General features: G+C 40.4%; 2 protein-coding genes and 1 long non-coding RNA gene across 4 annotated transcripts in view; 1 reads left to right on the plus strand and 2 right to left on the minus strand.

Annotated features, from left to right (window-relative positions):
• The window catches only part of LOC130420700 (uncharacterized), a 195,940-nt gene that overhangs the window by 129,270 nt on the left and 41,220 nt on the right, over window positions 1-25,450 (minus strand). The window lies entirely within an intron of this gene.
• LOC130420702 (uncharacterized) overlaps window positions 1-25,450 on the plus strand; it is a 195,470-nt gene that overhangs the window by 119,729 nt on the left and 50,291 nt on the right. Inside the window, exon 3 of the mRNA XM_056748193.1 lies at window positions 2,399-2,412. Within this exon, the coding sequence (XP_056604171.1) occupies window positions 2,399-2,412 (14 nt within the window). The remainder of the gene's footprint in view (window positions 1-2,398; window positions 2,413-25,450) is intronic.
• LOC130420840 (uncharacterized) lies at window positions 17,631-19,262 on the minus strand. Of its 2 annotated transcripts, none has more exons than XR_008906714.1 (4): window positions 19,235-19,262; window positions 19,060-19,131; window positions 18,115-18,183; window positions 17,631-17,761 (listed from the first exon to the last, which is right to left on the minus strand). It is a non-coding gene; the product is annotated as an uncharacterized LOC130420840 (long non-coding RNA). The 2 variants fall into 2 exon arrangements; XR_008906713.1 differs by having other exon boundaries at window positions 17,636-17,767.

The following is a 25,450-nucleotide window of genomic DNA, read 5'->3' on the forward strand; positions in this document are numbered from 1 at the left end:
GTCTTATTGATTTAAGTGAATCGATCGAACTGTAAAAGAAACTAAACGTTATTAACAACATTATAATTAGTAATGCACAGTTTGTGAAACTGCTTTGCATGCGTTCCAATAGCATATGTTCCCTACTCACTTATAAGGGCAGTGCACTTGATGTAGAGACTTTGGAGACAGATGGACAATTTTATCTCATTATATAGGGGAGAGTGGGGTAAAGCGAGACATCAGGTAATGTGAGACACCCCCTGTATCTAGGCAACGGAACACATTCGTGGTCATGTGACCATTATGTTTTTAAAACCCTCAAAACTCCCCTTGACCATGAAGGAGAGTGTTATGATTCCACCTCACCTTGTCAGGTATTTCGTGGTCTAGAGGTGGAACCATACAGGATCCTCTGTTTCATGTGGGAAGAGACGTTTTGACCTTGTGGCTTTCAATACTCTCCCCGAGTCTCGTCTGTGTCCCTGCCCTTTCAGTCTCGTTAGCCTTCCCTTAGTGTTTGATATGTGTCACCTGGTTCCTATTAATCATCCTATGTTTGTTCCCCAAAAAGAGTCCTCATGTTTCATTGTCCTGTGCGCGTTCATTGTAAGTTGTATACGATACCATGTACCTGTTTGAAGTCTCTTGTCTTGCTGTAGCTGTTGTGCTTCATTTTGTATCTCCTGTTGCTGTTTCCTACATCACACATGTTGATGAACTACCAACATATAAACCTTGTGATGATCCTAGCTGAAGATTAGCCTGAATTTCTAAGAGAGATAGTTTTTTTCTAAAATATGGCAGTGGGGTGAAGTGAGACAAATGCTGTGGGGTAAAGTGAGACATGAGGCACAAGTTCAGTTTAGTCTAAAACATATGTTAATGTAATATTACATTACCTATGTTTTATTTTTAATGTCATAAACATTGCAGAAAAAACACCATGCCAAGGCAATACACCAGGAAGACAACCTAGGGAAAAACACCCCTTGAGGAGATGGAGATTGCAGCCGCTGAGGTCAAGGAAGGAAAGAAGTCTCTAAGAGCAGCTGCAAGGGATAGAAATATTGATAAGTCAAGCCTCCTAAGATTTATTAAGAAAAAACAGAAAGGGGAAGTAAAATCAGTAGCCTGGGGTGCAGTAGCTGAGGCAAAGAGAATATTCACAGATGAGATGGAGGAGGAGCTTGCCAAACACTTGAAACAACTAGATGAACAGTTCCATGGCCTTCCTCCAGTTAAGTGCCAGCAGAGAAAAATAATATCCCTGTCCCTGCCAATTGGACCAAGACACAATGTGCAGGTAGGCTAGGGTGTGCAAGAGATGTGGTGTGATTCTGTAGGTTAACTAAGGCCAAATGATCTTGCCACAAAGCTAAATCGTATTGCTAATAATGAATTGTCTACTCTAGGTGAAGATTGGTTTGGCAGCTTCCTAGCACGTCGCCCTCTCTCTGTCCGAACTCCAGAAGCAACATCCCTGGCAAGGGCTACAGCCTTCAATAAAACTACAGTCGGGGAGTTCTTTGACAATCTGGCTGTAGTGATGGACAGGTCACAGCATTAATTCTTTAGATGCTAATGTGTTTTGGAGGCTTCACCTGTAAGATTTGGTTTAGATTCTGATAAGGTTCTTCTCTTGCCTCTCATCTTTAACAGGCATACATTCCCTCCACCCATGATTTACAATGTGGATGAAACAAGCGTCTTTACGGTACAAAAGCCACAGCAGGTAGCCTAACCTACACATGATACACTAGAGAGCACCAGACTGATACTGAGTGGCTTGTGATAATGACCAGCTAGCTATTGACAGAATGCTGAAACGAATGCTATTCACGAGTTCACCTGAGCAGATAATGAAGATAGCAGGAGTAGTAAAAGTATGCGTGTTTGGCGTGCTGTCCGGGGAGCAGGTTCCGAGCTCGCCGATTCCATCCGATCCCGGTACGCTCCGGCCCCCCAATAGGGGCGAGTGCGCCGAGCTCGGAAACGGCCCAACCCAGAACTCACCCCCCGGAGTTCTGCTATCGACAAGAGCTCAAGTAGAGGAGCAGGGGAGGTGGTGGGATGTGTAATCCTTTAGAGATGGCTTCAGGTAAGAATCTTTCTCTACTTATGTGCTGGTTCGCTTAAGCTGATAGGGTAGGGTCTATGATTGCTGATTGCGAACCAGCCGGTCTTAATTATATGCTCTGGCTTCTCCCGAACTTTGTTAATCTATAGTCATCCATTAACATCATTTAGTAATGTGGTGAACTGAAAAAAAATAATGGACTGAAAAGTACGATGTACCATTAGACCAGTAGTAGCCTACTGATTGAACATGCCATTAATTATAAACGTTCTGTTGGATTCAGGTTGTGACAGAGAAAGGAAAAAAAACAAGTTGGTTCTGTCACATCGGCTGAAAGAGGAGAACTGGTGACTGTCGTGTGTGCAGTGAATGCTACTGGGAATGCCATAACTCCCATGTTTATCTTCCCCAGAGTTAAGTTTGAGGACTGCTTCATTATAGGAGCACCTCCAGGAGCACCTGCATGGATGAATGAAGACACCTGGGCTGAGTTCCTTGATAACCTGATAAAGCACACTAACTAAAACCCTGACCATCCCATGCTGCTAATCCTGGATAATCTTAAGGCTCACATCTCACTCAAGGCAGTAGAAATGGCCAAGAGCAACGGTATTGTTCTGCTCACCCTCCCACCCCACACATCCCATCGCAATCAGCCTCTCGACGTGACCGTGTATGGCCCATTCAAGACCCAATACAGCCGAGCTCTTGATGGGTGGATGAGACCAAACCCTGGCAAAACAGTCTCGATCTACCAGATTGCAGGATTTGTGAAGGAGGCTTTCATGTCAGCAGTGACACCACGAAACATCACTTCTGGATTTAGGTCCACTGGGATTTTCCCATATAACGGAGAAATTTTCCCTGATGAAGCGTTTGCACCATCCATGGTGTCAGACCGGCCAAACCCTGAGCTGCACCCTGCCACTGCAGATGATCCACCCCCTGCAGATGATCCACCTTCAGATGAACCACCCGCAGCAGATAATTCACTTGCGGATGCTAATCCATCCACTGTGCATGGTTCACATGGATGTGCCTCGCCAGCTGACTCAGATGTGCAATGTGTTCCCAGGCAACCTGGATATGTGTCTCCTCGTGAAATCCTACCACTTCCCAAATGTCCCCCCAGAAAACAAACCAAACGAAAGTGTGTGAAGACAGCCATCCTAACTGATACTCCTGAGAAGCAGGCAATTGAAAAGGCGTATAAAGAAAGACAAAAGAAAATGGCAGGGGAAAAGAAAAATAGCAAAGAAAAGGGAAAACAGAAAACGAAAGCAAGCAAAAAGAAAATCATAGTTAGCAGCTCTGAGGAGAGTGATGTCCCTGTCCCAGTTGATAATGTGAGATGGTGGTCTAGTGGGTTAAACCACTGAACTGGTAAATCAAAGGTTGCTGGTTCGATCCCAGCAGCCACCACCAGTGTCCTTGAGCAAGACCCTTTACTCCATGTTGCTCCAGGGGGATTGTCCCTGTAAGAAATGAGTCGCTTTGGGTAAAAGCGTCTGCCAAATGACTAAATGTAAATGTAATGTAAATGATAATGTGTCTGACGAAGAGAGCTCTGAGGATGAGAGCAGTGATTCAGGGAACACAGATCTGTCCGTGGGTGACTTTGTCATAGTTAACCTTGCAACCAAACACAGGAGCGTCCGTTACATTGGCATGGTTGAGAAAGATGAGGATCACGAAATACTTGCACAATTTCTAACACGGTAAACACGAAAGTGTGGGAGAGACCCACGTTTGCTATAAAGGAAAATGATGTGGCACATGTTCCTAAAAGTGATGTGGTGAAGAAGCTGTCTCAACCTAAAAGGCCTGGAGGAACCACACGGAGAGAGCAACTCTTCATCTTTCCCTGTAACCTTCAGGGCTGCAATGTAGAGTAGGCCTAGTTGTAGAGTATGACAATAGGCTGATGTTCTAATCCAGGTTGATCTAGTTATGTGTTCTTAGTCCCAGGCTGTTCTAGTATGTTCTGATTGTCTTTTGCTCTGACCCCAGACACTAGCTGGCTCTAAGGGTCCTTTGTTCTGACCCCCAGACTGTGTTCTAATCTAACTGGTTCTATCTGTCATTTGAATGTTAATTAAAACATTTTGAATTATATTATGTTGTATTTGATTTTGTTCAGAGTTGCTGTACTTTCAAGTGTTTAGAAAAATAATGTGCTTAATTGACCAATCGCCATGATTCGTTTAATAGTCCAACATTAGTTCTGGAATGTGTGGTTGTCAAGCTAGCTGTCAGGATTCTAAATGTTACAACATGTGTTGTTATGGTCTTTTCAGAGTGGAAAAAGTTAGTGGATCAGTTTACCCCCAGCTGGTTCACTTTACCCCCTTGATTTCTCTGGTCTGTCTCAGTTTACCCCTAAGCTGGGGTAAAGTGAGACACAAGACCACTTTTTAAAAATATCACATTTTCACTGCCCTTCGTCCTGAATATATTCTGGTAATTTCCATTGCTATGAAACATCCTGAATGAATGTGAAATGTGTAAATTTTACTAATATATCATTTTAGCTCGCATAGAAGGGAGCAACTGTAAAAAACCGCCCCACTTTACCCCACTCTCCCCTACCCGTTTGGATGAAACTTGGCAAACTGAGTGATACAGGAACTCAATATTTCTCCATATCTTTGACAAGCCTTCATAATGTGTCCATTTCCCGAAGAATGACTGATAAGTAATGGAAAATTAAAGAAATCTACACATACGAACATCAATTAACTGTATGTGGTGTTCAGTAAACTAAGCTAAACTAAGCTAAACTAAGAGCACGTGTGAACAGAGGGTATTGCACAAAAACAAGATAAGGGATTAAGTCGGGATATGTTTGTTATCCTGGCTGAATTTAGCCTCAAGTCGGTTGCAAGAAAGCAGCTCAAACTTAACCCGGCCAAGTTACAATGGTGATTTATTCTCTGCAGCTAGCCTGCTCCAGACCAGGCTAAAATTAATCCTAGTGATTCACCTGTATTTCCACCCTCAATCCTGTGAGGATTTTCTCACATGATTGATTTGCAGCATGTCCATGGGCTTTCTTAGTATGCTCCATCATTTGAATTATCCTGTATTAAAATATTACATGTATAGTCATTTTTCATTTAAATCTGTTGGTTGTTTGTTATTGCAACAGTCTTTTTATATTGATTCAAGTGGTAGCATTATTACTCAGACCAAGTGTTATGTTGCTATGCTAATGTAGACTTCTTGTCAAATTGCCATCAGAGGTTTCATAAATATGTGTTTTTTTGCAGTAATTGAGATTACAAAACATAGATTTACTGGTGGGCCGCCCCATGTGCCAGTTCTATGGGCTTTTTTTTAACTGCTACAATCATACAGACATTCAACATGTCACCAGACACCTAATCTATTCACCTCATTGGTCCACTGTTATCTACTTTAAAGTCACTTACCACCCTGCAAAATGTCCTCATATTTAATTTTAACTTGCTGCCAGGTCCTTTTATTGCCAGACAAGCTTGTTCTTTATGAAGGATAGAAAAATAAAATTGATAAAAACCTAACATGAGAAAAATTGATTGTTTGTATTAGTTGATTAGTGGACTTCAAAAGTAATTCCTTTAATCCTTTATTTATTGCTTAATTATGACAGTTCCAGTGGAGCACTTTTTAGTAACTGTACAGTTTTGGACATCTTACGGAATTAAGCCGGTCCGCTATTGCTATCTTTCACCTCTTCATAGAACTCCATCAGGAGCTGTTGTTCAGCGGCCGTGAAGTATGAAGCGTGACTTTTATCCATGTTGCCATTGGTGATAATGTTCGCGAGGTCTATTTAAGAATGCCGTGCGGTAATTACACCTGCCTGGACTTAGCTTCGCATTGTCATCCTTGCTTAGCAAACGTGCAACAAATTAACTCTTTCTCCGCCATTGACAAGTTATCTCGTTATTTAAAATAAGACGGTTCCCCGCCAAAGAAGAGTTTTTACGGCAATCAGTGTTTGTACATGGCACCAGGACACCCTAGGCCGGAGGTCGATGATCGACCTTGTAGTTGTTTCATCTGACCTACGGCCGTATGTCTCGGACACTCGGGTGAAGAGAGGGGCGGAGCTGTCAACTGATCACCACCTGGTGGTGAGTTGGATCCGATGGCGGGGGAGGAAGCTGGACAGACTCGGCAGACCCAAACGTACTGTGAGGGTTTGTTGGGAACGTTTGGCCGAATCGCCTGTCAGAGAGATCTTCAACTTCCACCTCCGGCAGAGCTTCGACCAGATCCCGAGGGAGTCTGGAGATATTGAGTCCGAGTGGACCATGTTCTCCACCTCCATTGTCAACGCAGCCACTCGGAGCTGCGGCCGTAAGGTCTCCGGTGCCTGCCGAGGCGGCAATCCCCGAACCCGGTGGTGGACCCTTTGCTAAGGGCCATCCGGTCCCTGTACGACCGGAGTAGGAGCTTGGTTCGCATTGCCGGCAGTAAGTCAGGCTTGTTCCCGGTGCATGTTGGACTCCGGCAGGGCTGCCCTTTGTCGCCGGTTCTGTTCATAATTTTTATGGACAGAATTTCTAGGCGCAGCCAGGGGCCGGAGGGCGTCGGGTTTGGGGACCACACGATTTCATCTCTGCTCTTTGCGGATGATGTCATCGTGCTGGCCCCATCGGACCAGGACCTTCAGCATGCACTGGGACGGTTTGCAGCCGAGTGTGAAGCGGCTGGGATGAGAATCAGCACCTCCAAATCTGAGGCCATGGTTCTCAGTCGGAAAAGGGTGGCTTGCTCACTTCAGGTAAGTGGAGAGTTCCTGCCTCAAGTGGAGGAGTTCAAGTATCTGGGGGTCTTGTTCACGAGTGAGGGAAGGATGGAACGGGAGATTGACAGACGGATCGGGGCAGCTTCTGCAGTAATGCAGACGCTGTACCGGTCTGTTGTGGTGAAGAAGGAGCTGAGCCGCAAGGCGAAGCTCTCGATTTACCGGTCAATCTACGTTCCTACTCTCACCTATGGCCATGAGCTGTGGGTCATGACCGAAAGGACAAGATCGCGGATACAAGCGGCCGAAATGAGCTTTCTCCGCAGGGTGGCCGGGCGATCCCTTAGAGATAGGGTGAGAAGCTCGGTCACTCGGGAGGAGCTCAGAGTAGATCCGCTGCTCCTCCACATCGAGAGGGGCCAGTTGAGGTGGCTCGGGCATCTTTTCCGGATGCCCCCTGGACGCCTTCCCGGGAAGGTGTTCCAGGCATGTCCCACCGGGAGAAGACCCCGGGGAAGACCTAGGACACGCTGGAGGGACTATGTCTCCCGGCTGGCCTGGGAACGCCTCGGTGTCCCCCCGGAAGAGCTGGAGGAAGTGTCTAGGGAGAGGGACGTCTGGGCATCCCTGCTTAGACTGCTGCCCCCGCGACCCGGCCCCGGATAAGCGGAAGAAGATGGATGGATGGATGGAGTGTTTGTACTGTTATACAGCAAGTTGCGCCATTACACACCTTTGGGAAAAATTACAGAATCCCAGAACCTAGAACATATATGTTTTGGTGGTTTTTAATGATAGTTCTGAGTGGAATCTGGGCGGAATCTTTGAAAAAAAATTATCTCAGCTGTTTCATCAAAGTGATGCATTCTTGAAGAAATCTACCCACATCTACAGAGTAATAAAAAACAAACAAATGAAGATAAAAGAATATGGTTTCTTTTGTCTAAAAGCTGAGACTGTTCTTTAATTTGACATATTGTTTATTGTTTGTCCATATATTCTTTACAGAAAATTTGCTGTGAGCCATTAAGTTTGGGTGAAAATGTTAAAAAACGCTGGCTTAGGCTGGCAACTTTTTTTTAAAGAAGCTGGCGGGGAATGAGGTAAGCAAGGATGCGCCGAGCAGACTAGTTCAAGCCGCGCTTGTTCAATTATCCTGGGTTTCTTTATTCTACTTTTGTGCAATACCCCTCAGGCCTGTGATCACACCGCTCCTATGTTAATTTCATGTAGCATCATTTCAACCACTCAGTGTAGAGAACAGTTTGTGATGCTTTATTAACAGAAATTTGAGTCCGACACAGTGTTAAAAATGGATTCATTATCCAGTTAGTGAGAATGTGATGTTACATTTACATTTAGAGCCCGACTTACAAGTTGGGTAAACAATAGAAGCAATTGGGTCAACATTAGGACAACAAAAAGCATAAGAGCAATAAAAACATCTCTCACACAGCCTACTCCAGTGAACAGAGCCAAGTTTAGTTTGTCTAAGCATGCTTCTTTTTTTATTAAATATTGTAGAAATGATATAGAAATCAGAAATGATCAGTCAGGTGTTGACAGAAGAGATGTGTTTTCAGCCGATTCTTAAAGATTGCGACAGAATCTGTTGATCTTGTAGCAGCAGGCAGATCATTCCACAAATATGGAACCGATCCAGAGAAAGTTTGTGAGAGCGATTTTTTTCCTTTTTAGGACTGTAGGTAGCTGTCTTGCTATCTGGGTAACAGTGTATCAAATGGACATTTGAACATAACTGTGCAAATATTTGATGCTACTGATTTCTTCCAAATAATCGTTATTTTATGATACATTTTATAACTTAAAAGTGTTTTGTACGCTCATGATTTTGTGTGTGTTTATGCATTTCCGAAAGATGACTGTAAGATTCAATCATTCATTGTCTTGAAACAGCCAAAGGCGCTTCTCAAGAAGTTTCCCAGGTATCAAAACATTTCAACAACCCAGTAACAACAAAGTTAATCTTGTTTTGCTAGACTTTGCAATTTGGTGACCTCATTATAAACATATTTCCACACTGTACTTACCTTTTTCACATAGAAAATTCCACAAAACAATTCAACCCTTGCAAGGCTGTCGAGGCAGGGCTGTGAGAATTTTATTAACTGGCAAATTGTTGGCCCCTTAGCGCTGTCCCTGCACGGCAGGCCCTCACTTAGTCCCCAGGTCAGGAGGCCCATGCAGGTCCAGCACTACCAGAGAGCAAGCGACTGTTACAGGTACAAAACCTCCAGTTATTAATGTTGAAGAAGTGTTAAAATTGGAATGAATTACATTATATTGATAGCTGTAAGATAATAATAATAATAAGAAACAATAATAAATAATGTTGAATTGAATCTTTCAAAATTGCTTTGAATGTTCTGCTTCACAAGTCAAAAAATTGTGCCAAAATAAACCAAAATATTTACTGGTACACCAAGACGTCACACTCATGATACAAACCTCAACAATGGTGACAATCATCAAACTAATTCAGATAAACAGATGAATGAGTTTTGTACTGATGTTACCCAGCATGCATTGCAGCATGCATTTTTTGTTGTTGAATGTCACCATTCTTGAGTTTCATTCACTGATTCCAAGAACCAACAATTCTCTAATTGATTCAGTGACTATTGGGTGTTTTCTGAGCATTTGTAGAAGGATGATAGCTGTAACACTGCTCTTATCTCAAACTGTAAAAAGATTACAACACCATAAAACAGTGATATGTTACTTACAGTAACACACCAATCCAAATGAATTACTTCCAACAAAACAAATAAGAGGTGTTAACCAGGTTGAAGTTTTGCATTTAAAATACTTTCCAGCTCTGCTTTCAGCTTGCATTAAATTGCATAGCGACATAATACAGTAGGGGCAACACTGACAGTTAACCTTTTGCAGTGCACTGCAGTGAAAAATAGCTGTTAACAATAAACGGTCAAAACACTGGAGCAACAGTTAAAACTTTACAGAACCAATGGTGAATTGATGCAGCAAGACAATTAGTACATTGAGAATACCGTGGAATTACTTTATTAAAGTTCACTTTTGTTAGTCGAGAGCTTCAGGCAATCTTCATTTGAATGAGGAGCAGAACAGAACTAAATGTACAAACACATCAATGTAAAGATCAACAACAACTTTGGATGAGATTATTTTTGTCTCCATGACTCACTACACCCATGACTGATGTCGGCTCTGACTGGACATAAACATAATTTACATTCAGATATTACATTTACACAATTAAACCTGTTTGTTTGGTTTGTCTGTCAAGTCAACAATCTGATGTCACTACATCACATCAAAAGTAAATCTTTTTTTTTTTGTCATTTTGGCAGTTCATTGAAGAGGGTCAGGGGTGTCCATAGACCGATTTGACTGGGGCACGTGTCCCAGTATAAATGTAAGTTTAAATAATTGTATTTTTTTTTTTGAAATCATTAACATTGACAATAGCTGAAAAAATGATCTATATGCAACGTATCAACCTAATTTATGCTTGTGAAAGCAACACAGTTGTTCATTTTAGCCTGTCTGAAAACACCCACTCTTGCCGTATTTTTGCTCAGAAATCCATGTCCGTACACGTCTGTGTGTATCCTTGCAATAACTGGAGCATGCAGGCGCACAAGGGTGATGACACAAGGCTGAGGAAACATGAGTAACCTAAAGTAAGTTTCTAAATAATATGGATTGATCATCATTAATAGCCCTGTCTCCGAAAAACGTTTGTCAAGTCTGTGAAATGATATTGTTGTTTAGAAAAACATTTCTGTTCTGTTCTTTCAGAAATGAAATTAATAATTAATTTACAAGCTCTCGTTTACGACATCACATCAAAGGAAATCAGTTTTTTTGTCATTTTGGCAGTTCATTGAAGAGGTACTGGGGCACGTGTCCAAGTATAAATTTAAGTTTAAATAACTGTAGTTTTTTTTTAGTGCAATAATTAACATTGACAATAGCTGAAAAAAAAATTATCTATATGCCACGTATCAACCTAATTCATGCTTGTAAAAGCAATGGAGTTGTGCATTTTAGCCAGTCTAAAAACACCCACTCGTATTTTTGCTCTGAAATCCATGTCCGTACACGTCTGTGTGTATCAGGATCTCTGATAATGACACCAAGATGTTTTACCTTACTTTGTGTCTTTAGACCTCTTAAGTCAAGGTATGTGTTTACCTTGTTAGTTTCATCCTTGTTACCAAAAACAATGACTTCAGTTTTGTTTTTATTTAACTGTAGGAAGTTTTGACACATCCATCTGTTAATTTCATCAATGCACTGGCAAAGAGAGTCAATAGGCCTGTAGTCATTGGGTGAGAGGGCTAGGTAGATCTGAGTGTCATCTGCATAGCTGTCGTAGGCAATTTGGTACTTTTCATTATTTGGCCAAGTGGGAGCATATATAAATTGAAGAGGAGCGGAGCAAGAATTGAGCCCTGTGTAAAAAAACTGCATTTTTAGGGACTCTGAGAAAGATCCTGAGAGCAGTGAGGTATTAACTATTTTTAGGAGATCTGCTTCCAAACAGTTAAACACTCTTTTGAAAAAGGATGTGGGAAGTGTGTCAAGGCTGCAAGTTGACGCCTTAACATGCTGTACTGTTTAGGGTTTGAGATCAATTGTCTGAAATTCAGACAAAGTTAATAATTTCTGATGTACTGAAGTCAGACTGACCTGACTGCCGCATGAAGCTTTGCTGATTTCCATTCTGATATTACTGATCTTTTGAAGGAAAAAAGTTGCAAAGTCATTGCATTTGTCATCAGACAGCATTTCCCTCGGAACTTGACTAGGGGGATTTGTTAGTCTCTCTACAGTTGCAAAAAGGGTGCGAGTGTTATTTATTTTACAGTTTATAATGTTAGAAAAGTTCTCCCCGTGCCTCGGGGGTTTCCTCCGGGTACTCTGGTTTCCTCCCCTGGTCCAAAGACATGCATGGTAGGTTGATTGGCGTCTCTGGAAAAATTGTTTGTAGGGTGTGAGTGTGTGAGTGAATGAGTGAGTGTGTGTGCCCTGCGATGGGTTGGCACTCCATCCAGGGTGTATCCTGCCTTGATGCCCGATGACTCCTGAGATAGGCGCAGGCTCCCCGTGACCCGAGGTAGTTCGGATAAGCGGTAGAAAATGGAATGGAATGTTAGAAAAAATGTTCTGTCTAGCTTTGCCTAAATCAACATTGAATGCATGCAGACTGTCTTTATAGATGTTATAGTGAACTTCAAGTTAGTTTTTTCGCCACATACGCTCAGCTTTTCTGCATGTTATTTTCATGCTTTGTACTTCTGGTGTGTTTCTCCAGGGTGCTTTACTCCTGCCAGTTATCACCTTGACCTTTGCTGGAGCATCGATGGCATTTTTAACTTTTGCATTAAAGCTATCGAGGAGATCATCCATAGAGTCTGCAGATATACTCGGTGACAAAGACATAGCATTCATAAATAGCTCACTGGTGATCTCTTTTTTATAGAGACTGGTCTATTTTCAGTTGTAGGACTGATTGATATATATAAGAAAATACAGAAATGATCAGAAGTAAAGTCAAGTCAAGTCAAGTCAAGTGTGCTTTATTGTCAATTCTTCCACATGTACAGTACATACATACAGAGAATCGAAATTGCGTTACTCTCATACCCTTGGTGTATACAAATAACATTAAACACTTACAGTAGACGTTGAAATAAAGAAAAATACGATTTAACCATATGTACATATAAACTATATGGATATACAAATGAGGACATTGTAGAACAATAAAAAAATAAAAATAAAGAGAGATAAAGTGACAATTGGCACATGGCAGATAAAGTGCAAACCAGTTGAATAAAAATAATACTGTGCTGATGAGAGTAGTGCAAGAAAAAAAAGAACAGTCTTTTTATCAGACTGTCAGAAGAGGTAGATTTCAGACAATGCTGGATGAGGTAGAGATCATTGCTGCAGTGACGCACAAAGTGACTGGTGCGGATCACAGTTGTAAAGGGGGGCGGGATCGTAGTGTCAGAGTTCAGTGTTGCTTGGGGTTAAAAAGGGGAGGGGGGGCAAGGACGGGAGGGAGTTCAGCTTCCTGACAGCCTGATGGATGAAGCTGTCCTTCAGTCTGCTGGTCCTCGCCTGGAGACTCCGCAGTCTCCTCCCTGATGGCAGAAGACTGAAGAAGGTGTGTGTCGGGTGGGTGGGAACGCCTGCAATGCTGAGGGCTTTGCGGGTGAGACGGGTGCTGTAGATGTCCTGGAGGGGGGGAGAGAGACACCAACGATCTTCTCAGCTGCTCTCACTATCCGTTGAAGGGACTTGCGGCAGGACGCATTGCAGGCGCCATACCACACAGTGATGCAGCTAGTCAGGATGCTCTCGATGGTGCCTCTGTAGAAAGTGTACATGATGGGGGTCGGGGCTCTGGCTCTTCTGAGTTTGCAGAGGAAGTAGAGAGGTTGCTCTGCTTTCTTGGCCAGTGCTGCAGTGTTGTTAGTCCAGGAGAGGTCCTCTGTGAGGGGGGCAGATTCATTGAGGATTGTAGCACTACAGCTATCATCCAACCAAGTTTCATTTAGAAACATGAAGTCCAGTTTGTTACTGGTGATGAGGTCATTTACCAAAAAGGATTTGTTTTTAAGTGAACGGATGTTTAAAAGTGCTAATTGAATAGTAACTGTTTTTAGTTTTTTACCCCTGTCATTCTCAGAGTGACGTCTAAAGGTCAGACAGTCCCTGGATGGCAGTGGCGCCTCAGATAAACCCTGAGCAGCTAGGACAACATCCTCGTTTTTCTCCATTACACAGTCCAGTCCCCCTTCATCATGTTTGTCTATGAAACAGAAACATTATGTTTTTTATCTAAATGTTATATTTAAAGCACACCGAGAGAAATAGGGCTGGATTTGGTGTGGTAATAGCATTTATAATCATGGCTTTATATCAGTGCTCTCCATTTGTTCAGAGTGTCTTTAAAAAGACTTACAATGTAAATTAGAATGACTTTTTCAAATAACTTTTGTTTTATCAAATCTGCAGATTACTTTATTATTACCTATAAATTGATAAAATAACCTGAAAGCAGGACATTTTGTTGTGATGTTACCTCAAAACTTGCTTATTAATGACAACCGTAACTTTTCTGCTTTAGCAGATGTGAAAAGCACTGCAAAAACTGTTAATATTACCATAATGACGGAAATAAATGCAAACAAGAATTATCATCAGTAAATCCGTTTGATAAAAATCTGTTTGATCAAAATGTGATGTGATGGAGTCCATTTTTCTAAGCCAGGGAGCAACACTATGTGCAGAGTCTGCAGACTTCTCTTTGAATCCTGTAAGAAGACCAGTGTGTTCCAGAAAGGATAAATGGCATCAATTTAATTAAAAATTGTTGTCAAGAAGTATCTGTTATTCATTTTGCTTGTTATTCCTCCATTATGTTTTGTTGTGCTAAAGAGTTGACAGACATATTTTGAAGCGGTCAAGACAGAATGGAAAGACAAACTATTGTGTAAGACATCTGGATGAAGGGAAATTCTGCAGGTCTTCTATTCAAGTTGCTGCAACTGTGTCTTGAATCAGTTTGAGTTGAGTGTTTGTTATTTCCATACAAAGAAACCAAATGTAAAAACACTACAGTATGGGGTAGTTGTCTTTCTAGCAAATAAATAGTCAACCAGTTAGAAATCAAACAAACATTCAGTCAAACTTGTTAAATGTTTATTGAAATTAAAAACACAGAACAAATGCCTCTTGTAGTGGGCAGTTGGGAAAACAATTAGTCAGGCATACAAGACCTAAACTACCTCAAAGTTTGAGGACTGAAGGAATCCCTCAGTCATGAATTGACAGAACTGGTCATAGTTCAGGCCTACTGGAAGATTTAACTGGATGGCAAATGTGTTTGCTTCTGAACATCCGCCTGCTGGCATTCAGGTTTTCATGAAGACACTCAATCGTTGTGGTTTCTTTGAAACAGAATGGATGTATGGCAGATGCACCAGAAGCAAACACCAGCACATCCTCTAAATTGACCTAAACAAGGTCCTCGCCATATACCTGGACAACGCCCATTCAATCGTATGATAACATTACATTCGAAGCGGGTGGACTGGGAAGCATAGATCCACATATTATTCAACCAAATAGCATTTTGTCTAGTTTAAAATTGTATAAAAACACCAATCTGGTGTGATGGAGTGATGGAGAACATCTTGTAATGAGTATTCAACTGTATTCTAGTGAACTTTTGTGTCTTTATTTTCAGAATCATTTGCAACACAATGATCGCTGTTTTCAACACTTCTCTTATTTACACAACAGTGACATGGAGACTGCGGGCTGATGGAAATGTTTTCACACCAAAACTTGATTGTGAAGAAAATAACTGAAGTTTCATTTTTAATATTTAACAGCAAGTGGCACATCTGTGATCTGTAAGAAATCGTGACATATAATTCATCCTTTAAATTTCACTGATAACAGTTATATAACAGTTAAATTATGATGTTGTAATTCTGTGCTGTTGTGGGTTGTGAAGTGTGAATTCATGAATATCATAAACTGGGTTAGTAATTAATTAAAACTTTAACTTTCTTTTACAAATCTTATAATGTACATTTATTATTGTGTGTATTATAGTTTTATTTATTCTGCTTGATTTTTATTTTACTGCCATGATTTGATTATGTAGGGTCAATTTTCATAGACCTGTAAACTTTTGAAATCATTTGTATTCATTCTCTGATCATTTGTTGAAAATGAGCAATCGTTTCATTGAGATGTAGAATAATATGCTGTCGCCATCTAGTGGTCAAAAATGCTGAAGCAGAAAAACACCAAAATCAAGATTAAGTTTTTATCTCTGATGTTTCCCTCAATGTTAATACTGCCATAAACATTTATAGAGTTTAGTGTAATGGTCTTCAGTACACTACACAGTGGCAATCATGGCCTAATGGTTTGAGAGTCGGACACTTGACCAAAAGGTTGCTGGTTCAGGTAACGATTGTGCTTTGACCAAGACACCTCACCCCTACATGCTCCCCGGGCCCTGCTGTGATAGGTGCTCACTGCTCCAGGTGTACGTGTGTTCACCACTTGCTGTGCGTGTCTTCACTAGTCACCGGATGGGTTAAAAGCAGAGGTCACGTTTCCAGTATGGGTTACCATATCTGACAAATAGTTCACTTTCACTTTAATGTATGATGATGATTTGCAGCAGAGGATGAAGTTCTGCTGGGACAGAGGTAGAGGTTTAAAATGTTAGTCCCAGTCAAACATAATCATGTAGCCTTTATAAATCCTTAGCCAAGTTAGTGTGGAAGAACATTTTTTTAAACCAGTTTTTAAATTTGTTTGGGCAATTGGTACAGATTCTAGGGTGGAAACCCCTGCTGAACCATCACTAGACTAGGTGTATGGTCAGAAACAGGAGATCACATCAATATCTTTTATTGACCAAGTAACATACGTCTAAAACCCCTTTTTGACAATGAACACAAGATTACTTTGACTACACCAATATTGTTCTGTGGGCAAACCCACAGTGGGCTGGCCCACAGAAAACTCCCACTGGGGCATCATGGGCAAACCATGTGGGCCCTACATTGGATAACCCATGCAGGTCCCAATTGTGGTTTGGTGTGTTTGCCCACACTGTCCCACAGTAAACCCAGTGGGCCCACACAGGCATGTTTGCTGGGTTCTTGTATACATATAAACTATATTGCATTTAGACGGTACGGAGCAGTAAAATCAAATACTGAAGACCTTGCTAGTGTGAAAGAGTTCCAAAATACCTTTAACTATCATATTTCAGCTCCAGGAAGAATTCAGAGGGAAAGTTCCCAGAAACTTGTAAGTTTGAGAAACTATCATAAAATCAGTCCATGCATGACAGATTTTCGAACACAAACACATACAACATTTAAAAGGCCAGTTTTTATCCAAAGAAAGTTACAATGCATTGGAATAAGTTCTTGTCTCTGTCCGACCCCTCAAAAAGAAAAATCTCAGCAAAATGGACCTATCCATTGTTGTTCTTTTGCTCTAATGTTTTCCCTACTTTATACGTCCGTTTTTGTATAAAAGCGTCTGGCTTAATGTAAATTGTAGAAATGTATGAACCTGAAACATGGAAGTTTCTCTGTTTCAAACACAGTCATATCGGTCACGAATCAACAGTGTATGAATCAGGGTCCACAGCTCTAAAGAAATAGCCTGTTTAAGCAAAACTAATGCATACATATGAGTGGAAATAAAACTCAGGAATATTGTGGAATTTTATAGCTTCTATGGGAGAGATCGAATACAGATATGAATACAAAGTGGTCTTTGAGTATTTTTATTTTTGCATGAAGGTCATCTAATGCACAGAAAGCAAACAGTTCTTGTAGTGAGAGGACAAAGAAATGCAAAATCACTTTATCACTTCTTCTCTATTCACCTCATCAGCTTAATAGATCTTTTCATACAAAAAAACTAAAACTTATGATACAGTCAGTCGCATAGCACATAAAAATCAGGAGCAGGTTCATATTTTTAAATTAAAGAAAAAAAAAGTGAAAGTAAGAAATAATTTCTTATGCAATCCCCAATTTGATCACGCAAGGTATTAACACGACCTATGGAAATCATTAGACATGTTAGAATGCAATAACATCAAAAAATAAACAAAAAGACAACTAACAGGAAACAAACAAACATTCAAAAGCTGACCAAAAATACATCAAATAAATCAAATCTTCACTTGAGTTTGTTTGTCAAAGGAAATATAAGTCACTGACTGAAACCTAATAAATTTGTGTTTATGTTGTTGTTTAGTTGTGTGATTTTTTATTATTATGTGTGTTTGTTTTTTATTTGCGAGTGGTTTTGTTCAGTGAGGTGTAAAGATCTCTGCAGGCGTCTTCAGGTTCAGTTTTTCCTCCTTTGATGACGGCATAAGTCACATCACCAGCAGACTGAACCTGCATGAACATTACAGAAACCATCACACATGTTTAAACACACAGATTTATTAAAGCAAGATGTTACATCTACATATTACGGCAATATCTCTGGATCAGGAATGTATATAGAGCTCTTATATCAGCATGGCTGTGATTAGTCCAGAGGCCCGAGCCTGAGGACAGGAGACAATCACACTCGCTGATATAAGAGCACTATATACACGACTCAGAGAGCAATAATGCATTTATACAACAGCTTGACAGCACACGTCTGTAGGTAAATCAGAAATGACAAAGGAGTGTCTTTAAAACCCTCTGGATTCTGTATATCATGAAGATATTAGATATGAGTAGTTTCTACTCACAATGTTGTTCTTCAGTTGTTTTTTACTGCCAATGGTCACCTCAGAATAAACCACATCATCTTTCTGCTCCTAAACATCAACACAGATATAAAGATGTGATAAACTCTTCATTCAGTGTTCATTAGACAGACTAAAGTGAGTTGTAGTGGTGACCAGTGTTACCAACATGGTGACTTTGTCACTAGATTTAGTTACTTTTCATGCGCCTTAAGCGACTTATATTTTCACAAAGTTAACTTCTAGTGCCCCGTGAGAGCAAGTTTTGTTTTCCGTGTGCAGCACCGCCTCTCTCTGTTCTGTTCACATCAGACCGCACTGACATGAGAATGAGATCCACAAGTGCAAACAGTGTTTCCAAGAACTAATCACTTATTGGCTGCATGGACGCATAAACAAAGATGCATTTTAGCTGTTCAACAAAAGTGACTACTGGTGTGTAGTTTTAAGTGGTCGAGTTCACTCACTATTAAAACCTTTTTGTTTTCTATCAACAGAAACATAAGTAATTAAGAACCTATATATTGTGCATTTGGGTGTATTGTTTTAATATAACACTTTTATATGACAGCTCAGAGAGTAGATATATCTGTATGAAGTAGACCTGAAGAGCTAAGCTCTTAGACAGATACGTCACTGATATGCAAATGAGCGAATGGTGTCATCTGGCAACATTTTGTGACTTCTCAGGCAGGCTTTAGCTACTTTCTATTGAAAATATTTGGCAATATGATGGTGACTTTTAAAATCACTGTATGTATAACTCCGGAGAAAAAAAGTCTTCAAAGATTGACATTAAAGCCTTGTTTTGAGAACTTTTAAGATTGTATAAAACATATTAAACTTATACCGATACAGACCAAAGAAAAATGACCACAGTGACTGTAAATATTCACAAATCTCATGAACCGTTGAGTTTATAACAGATGAAGGAAACTGTTTACTAACGTTTGTGATAGGAGCAGGAGGAATTATGCTGATGGTGTCATATGTTCCATTATTGTCATTCTTAGATGCGACCTAAAGGAAAGGAAATGTACAACATCACAATGTATCAGATTATTTTTATCCAACATGAGTCTCAATGGTGATATCTCACATATCAGCCTGTTACTATACTCACCACAGGGTCTCCAGACAATCTTTGATCTGAAAAAATAACGTGTCTCATTGCATTTTAGTCATTACAGTTGTGTTCAAAATTATTCAACCCCACTGAAATTGATTGTTTTGTAAGGTTTGACATTGACTATGATCATTCAGTCATCCTGCTTACAATTAAATCAAAGAGGCACGTGTAGGTCAGACAAATAACATAACATTTATAGTGAAATAACCACAAATGTCTTTTCTGAGCTCACATCATTATCAGTTTTACTCAACCCCAAGTGACATTCAATCTTAGTACTTAGTACAACATCCTTTTACAGTTATAACAGCTTTTAAACGTGAAGCATAGCTTGACACAAGTGTCTTGCAGCGATCTACGGGTATCTTCGCCCATTCATCATGGGCAAAAGCCTCCAGTTCAGTCACATTCTTAGGCTTGTGCATGCAACTGCTTTCTTTAAGTCCAAGAGGTTCTCAATGGATTTAAGTCTGGTGACTGCGATGGCACTTCAAAATGTTCCAGTTTAATCTGCAACCATGCTTAGTCTAGTGGATTTGGAGGTATGCTTGGGATCATTGTCCTGTTGAAAGGTCCAACGTCTTCCAAGCCTCAGGTTTGTGACGGATGCATCACATTGTCATCCAATATTCTGGTACTGAAGAGAATTCATGGTACCTTGCACACGCTGAAGCTTCCAGTACCTGCAGAAGCAAAACAGCCCCAAGCATGATTGACCGCCATGCTTCACAGTAGGCAAGGTGTTCTTTTCTTCATAGGCCTTGTTCTTCCTTCCAAACATAGCGTTGATCCATGGGCCCAAACAGTTGTAATTTTGTTTCATCAGTCCACAGAACACTATCCCAAAACTTCTGTGGTTTGCCCACATGACTTTTGGCATACTGCAGTCGACTCTTCTTATTCTTTGGGGACAGCAAGGGTGGCGCCTGGGAGTTCTGGCATGGAGGCCTTCATTATGCAGGGTGCGCCGTATTGTCTGAGCAGAAACTTCATTACCCACATCTGACAAATCTTTTTTTCAGTTCCTCAGCAGTCACACGGGGACTTTTCTCCACTCTACGCTTCAGGTAGCGCACAGCAGTCGAAGTCAGCATCTTCTTTCTGCCACGACCAGGTAGCGTTTCAACAGTGCCCTTTGCCTTGAATTTGCGAATGATGCTTCCAATGGTGTCTCTTGGTATGTTTAACATCTTTGCAATCTTCTTATAGCCATTGCCCTTCCTTGAAGAGTAATCACCTGTTCTCTTGTCTTCCTGGACCATTCTCTTGACCTCACCATGTTTGTAACCACACCAGTAAATGTCTAGAAGGAGCTGAGTATCACAGTCACCGGCGGCGCCAGGGGGGGTCTTGGGGGGTCTCAAGACCCGCCCAAAAAACGCCTTGACCCCCCATTTGACCCCCCACCGCCTCCGTGATTAAAAAATATTTAATATATATTAAAATATATATATCCGGGATAAAGATTTAACAATGGTCCTCTTCAAACTACGCAGAACAATAATAATTAATTATTTATTCGACATATAAAAAAATATAAACATAAGAATCACAGCGACGCCCCATGAACGCTGCTGCCGCTGCGCCTTGCGTCATTGCGTTCAAGGCGCTGCCGCGAGCCCGCAAGTGCTGCAACGCACTTTATATCTTTAAGCTAAAAATGGATCGCTTCGTCATTCCTAAAAACAAATTGACAGCAGACGGAAATAGGACTGAAAATATACCCGTTGCAGTGGAGGGCGAGCCCTGCTTGATCCTATAATTAGAAATAGAGGACACCGAGGAATTAGAGCAGTGGTTCTCAACTCTGGCCCGCGAGATCCATTTTCCTGCCGAGTTTAGCCCGAACTCTGATATAAAACACCTGAACAAGATAATCAGCGTCTTTAGTAATATACGCGTTCAACTTAATGCGTCGCTGCGCAAATCTATCAGAGTATGAGATTTAAGTACCGCGAGAGCAATTCAAATGCAGATTGTTCTGTACGGATTTGAATCGCTCTCGCGGTACTTTAATGTGATATGCCAAACAATCTGTGCAGCCCTACATTAAGTTGAACGGGTCTGTTCCTGAAGTCACTGATTATCCTCAACAGGTGTTTTATCAGAGTTAGGACTAAACTCTTCAGGAAAATGGATCTCGCGGGCCAGAGTTGAGAACAACTGAATTAAAGGATGAGGAGGTGGGACCGCAGCAACTCGCATATGGAAGCTTATGTGTTGCAAAATTCAATTTGCAATGTAATATGCAAAATGGCAATGCAGTATGTAAATTGACAATGCAATTGTGTATCTAAATATACAATTCAAATAACGTATGTGCAACATTAAGTGTAAAATGAAAATAAAAATTCAATTATATCAATTACATTTGGGAGTTCCTACACGGGTTTTATGGATTACAAATGTAATTGATATAATTGAATTTTTATTTTCATTTTGCACTTAATGTTGCACATACGTTATTTGAAATGGAAAGGATTTAACAGGGGATTTAAGCCATGGCCCAGACGAGAAACCAAGACAGCCTAAATTAAAATCATAACCCTGTCGTTCTTTCGGATCTCAGGGGCAGCATCCAGGGGTTTTAGTTACTCGTGGTTCAAACAGTACCAGTGTCTTGAATATTCTGTCAAAAGATGCGGCTTTTTGTTTTGCCTGTCGTCATTGTTTTCAAAGTGTGCATGGATCTGGTTTTATTTGTTTACTAGCAGTAATATGCAGTTATTAGCCGTGTCCACTGTTTTGTTTTTGGTTTTCATGAGACCCCCCTTGAAATGACCAGGACCCCCCATTGCCCCCCCAATCAAAAGTGTCTGGAGCCGCCACTGATCACAGTCATTTTAAAGCTGCCTAATTGGTGCTTATTAGGCTTTATTGCTGCTCCTGATATCCACAGGTGTTTTCAATACCTGATTAAAAGACTTCATTGAACCTCTGTTCTTCAGAGTGGTAGTCTTTAAGGGGTTGAATAATTATGTCAATGAAGAATTCACAAAATAAACATTTACTACTGTATTACAAAACTTATTGATGTAATTTTAGTTGCATATGGTTCTTTAAGAAGTCCTTGTAGGATTTCATTCTGAATACAATTACAAATCTACACTAAATTCCCTAAAACCATTTACAGCATTGGGGGTTGAATAATTTTGAACACAACTGTAAATAGGTCAGCAAAATACATTATGCTTTAAAGGCATACCAGTTAGTCAATATTGAGTGATGGAAAAATCCATCACAAACAGCAGACTACGATTGCAGATAAAGTGAAAAAATTAAAGTCATCAGCATAACAGTGGCAGACTATGACAGCCGATAATGTAACCGATAATGTCACAAACATGACCACTGAGTGCCGCGACTTCCCTAAATGGACTTTGCTCTCAGCCGTTCTAACAGCTATGAATGACCAAAGACTAACAGTATCTGATGTAAGTAGAGTGACTGCACAGGCAGGTGCAGAACACGGCCTCTTGAAATCAGCATATTCAAATAACATAAAACTGATGTTGTAAACTCACCTTTTCTTTTTCTATAAATCACACAAATAACAGCAACAGTAAGTAGAAGAAGTAAAGGAGCGATCACAGCAATAGTCACTGTATGAGAGCTTGTCTTTGAGAAAGACAAATAAGAATAGAAATAAATGAATGAAAGTCACAAATAGGTGAACTATGACTTGAGTTTGGGATCAGCCCCAGAAAAATAATCAATTAGATTTAGAAACTGATTATATATCACAATCTGTGACAGACACTGCAACACATTGACAGAAGATAAATAAAAATAAACATACATACCATGTGCTTTATAATGTGATGATGGTGAAGAGCTTGAGGACTTCTCTAAGGTTTGTGTTGTTTTAGCTGATGATATAAAAACAAAATTCAGATTAGCTCAACCTGGAAACAACACGCACACACTGAAGTGAGACAGACAGTGATGATGTACCTTGTTGTTGTGTAGTTTCTGGTGTGTTAAGAGTTGAGAATCTCTCAGGGTTTGTGGTGGTCACTAGAATCTTGTTTGAATCTGTAGAAGATGATGAATGTTCAGAGACATCATACTGTAGAACATCACAATCATATTTCATGTTTATGTCATTTCTTCATCATCAGTACAGAGTTTAATGACTGAAGTCACTTTGAGTTCAGGACACTCCTGTCAGAGTGATGTCTTACCTGTAAATCTGACAGTATATGTGACTGAGGTCTTGATGTCATTCTTGTGTTTGAGCACACATCTCAACTCTGTGTTGTCGTCTTCATTCACGAGTGTTGTAGTCAGAGAGATGAGACAGAGTTTATCTGATCTAATCTGATATCTGGAGTCTGTCTGTAGATCAACATCAGTCTGATTCATCCACACCAGCTGATATCCATAATAACTGAACTCATGATCACAGTTATATGAAATCAGCTGACAGGAGAGAGTGAGAGATGTGTTTGCTCTTATCTCAGTCTGTGATGATGATGATGATGATGAAGACACTGAAACACAAATCACACAACACACTCTCAGTACTCATGAGTTTCAGTGAAAACACAAGAGATAAAGAGAACTGTGATCTGAAGTTAAACATGTGTTCATATAAATGAAGAGAAACACTGACCATGAAGAACATGTAGAAAAACATATGAATAATGTTCATGTTGATGTCCATTCACATTTCGTCTGCAGGTGTAAAGTCCAGCATCATGTTGTGTTGTTTTATAGATGTTGAGAGAGCAGTCAGATGTCAGACTCAGTCTCTCAGATCTCTCTGTGTTATTCTTATTTATTCCTCCAGTAAACACTTCTACTGTAGATGATCTTGTATAATTACTGTAGATCCATGTAGTTGAGGAGCATTGATGAAGAGCATCATTACAGGACAGAGACACACTTTCACCAGAACTGATGAACACATGTGTCACTTCTGCTCCACTCACACCTGAAACAGCTGATGACATCATTCATATTAATACATCACAATATATTCAAACTGTTCAATATTTATCTTTTAAAGGCGGGTGTCCGATTTCTGAATTAAGCTTGTTCAAACAAAGTCGGGCTGAGTACCAAAACAACCTTGTAGCCAATCAGCAGTAAGGTTCACAGTGCACAGGATGGACATTAGTCGAGCCGAGTGCTGACGAAAGTGAAAGATGTGGGTAGGTGTGTGTCTGTTTTGGTGATTTGAACATCAACAATGACTATGAGAAATGGGACATCCCGCCTTTAATGACAGATAGACTTTTATTATTTTTACATCACATAAATCAGAAGATTTGACATATCAAAATGTGATCTAGTTCTTCTCTTATTGGGTGCATTTATATTTGGCATTAACATGCGATCTCTGTGATCTGAACAAGCAGATCGGATCTTCAGATAGTCAGGACACATGTCAACATCAAGTGGCTTCCACATCTGGATATCTGAATGGATCTCTATAGTTTTAATAAGTCTGCAATTTAAAAATTGTGCTATTTTAATAACAAACAAAACTAAATAACAGGAAGCATGCTACAGATTTGATACACTGGAAGTATCCGTTACAGTCATGTTGAAATCATGGCAGTGGTGGGAAGTTTATACGATTATATTTATTATATGTGAAAGTATAAGTAGAGGACGTTTGTCAATTTACACAAGTTTTAGTACTTGAGATGTGGTGGGTTTCAATCACACACACACTCACACACACACACACACACACACCTACACACACGCACGCACACACACACACACACAAACGCACGCACACACGCACACACACAGCCTCTAACTGTGTTTTTGAACACATCATTTGTTTTTTCATGTCACAGACACAGAAAATGGTGTATACTGTATATGAGTCTGTACCTACGGGTTTACAAATGTACACTGAAGCAGAGTCTTTCTGGTGTGAACTGTTTATTTATTCATGCATTTAATGAATCAATTGAGTTGACTTTACAAGTGACGATTGATCTTTGTATCAATCATCAATGAATCAATAAATTTGTACACCCGTAGGTACTGACTCATATTTACACCAGTGGGTGAACATTTGACACCAGGGACTTTCCTGTGTTACTTGTGTTGGTTCGCCTGAAAGTGACAACGCATCGTTTCTTTGGTCTGCACCCTAATGAGTGTTTACTGACATCAGCTATAAGGAACACTGTACAATGTTGTTTCTGTATGTAAATGATATATACGGTGTATCCAGAGCTCCGTTTC

This window comes from Triplophysa dalaica, chromosome 5, assembly GCF_015846415.1.
Source record: "Triplophysa dalaica isolate WHDGS20190420 chromosome 5, ASM1584641v1, whole genome shotgun sequence".
Lineage (NCBI taxonomy): Eukaryota > Metazoa > Chordata > Actinopteri > Cypriniformes > Nemacheilidae > Triplophysa > Triplophysa dalaica.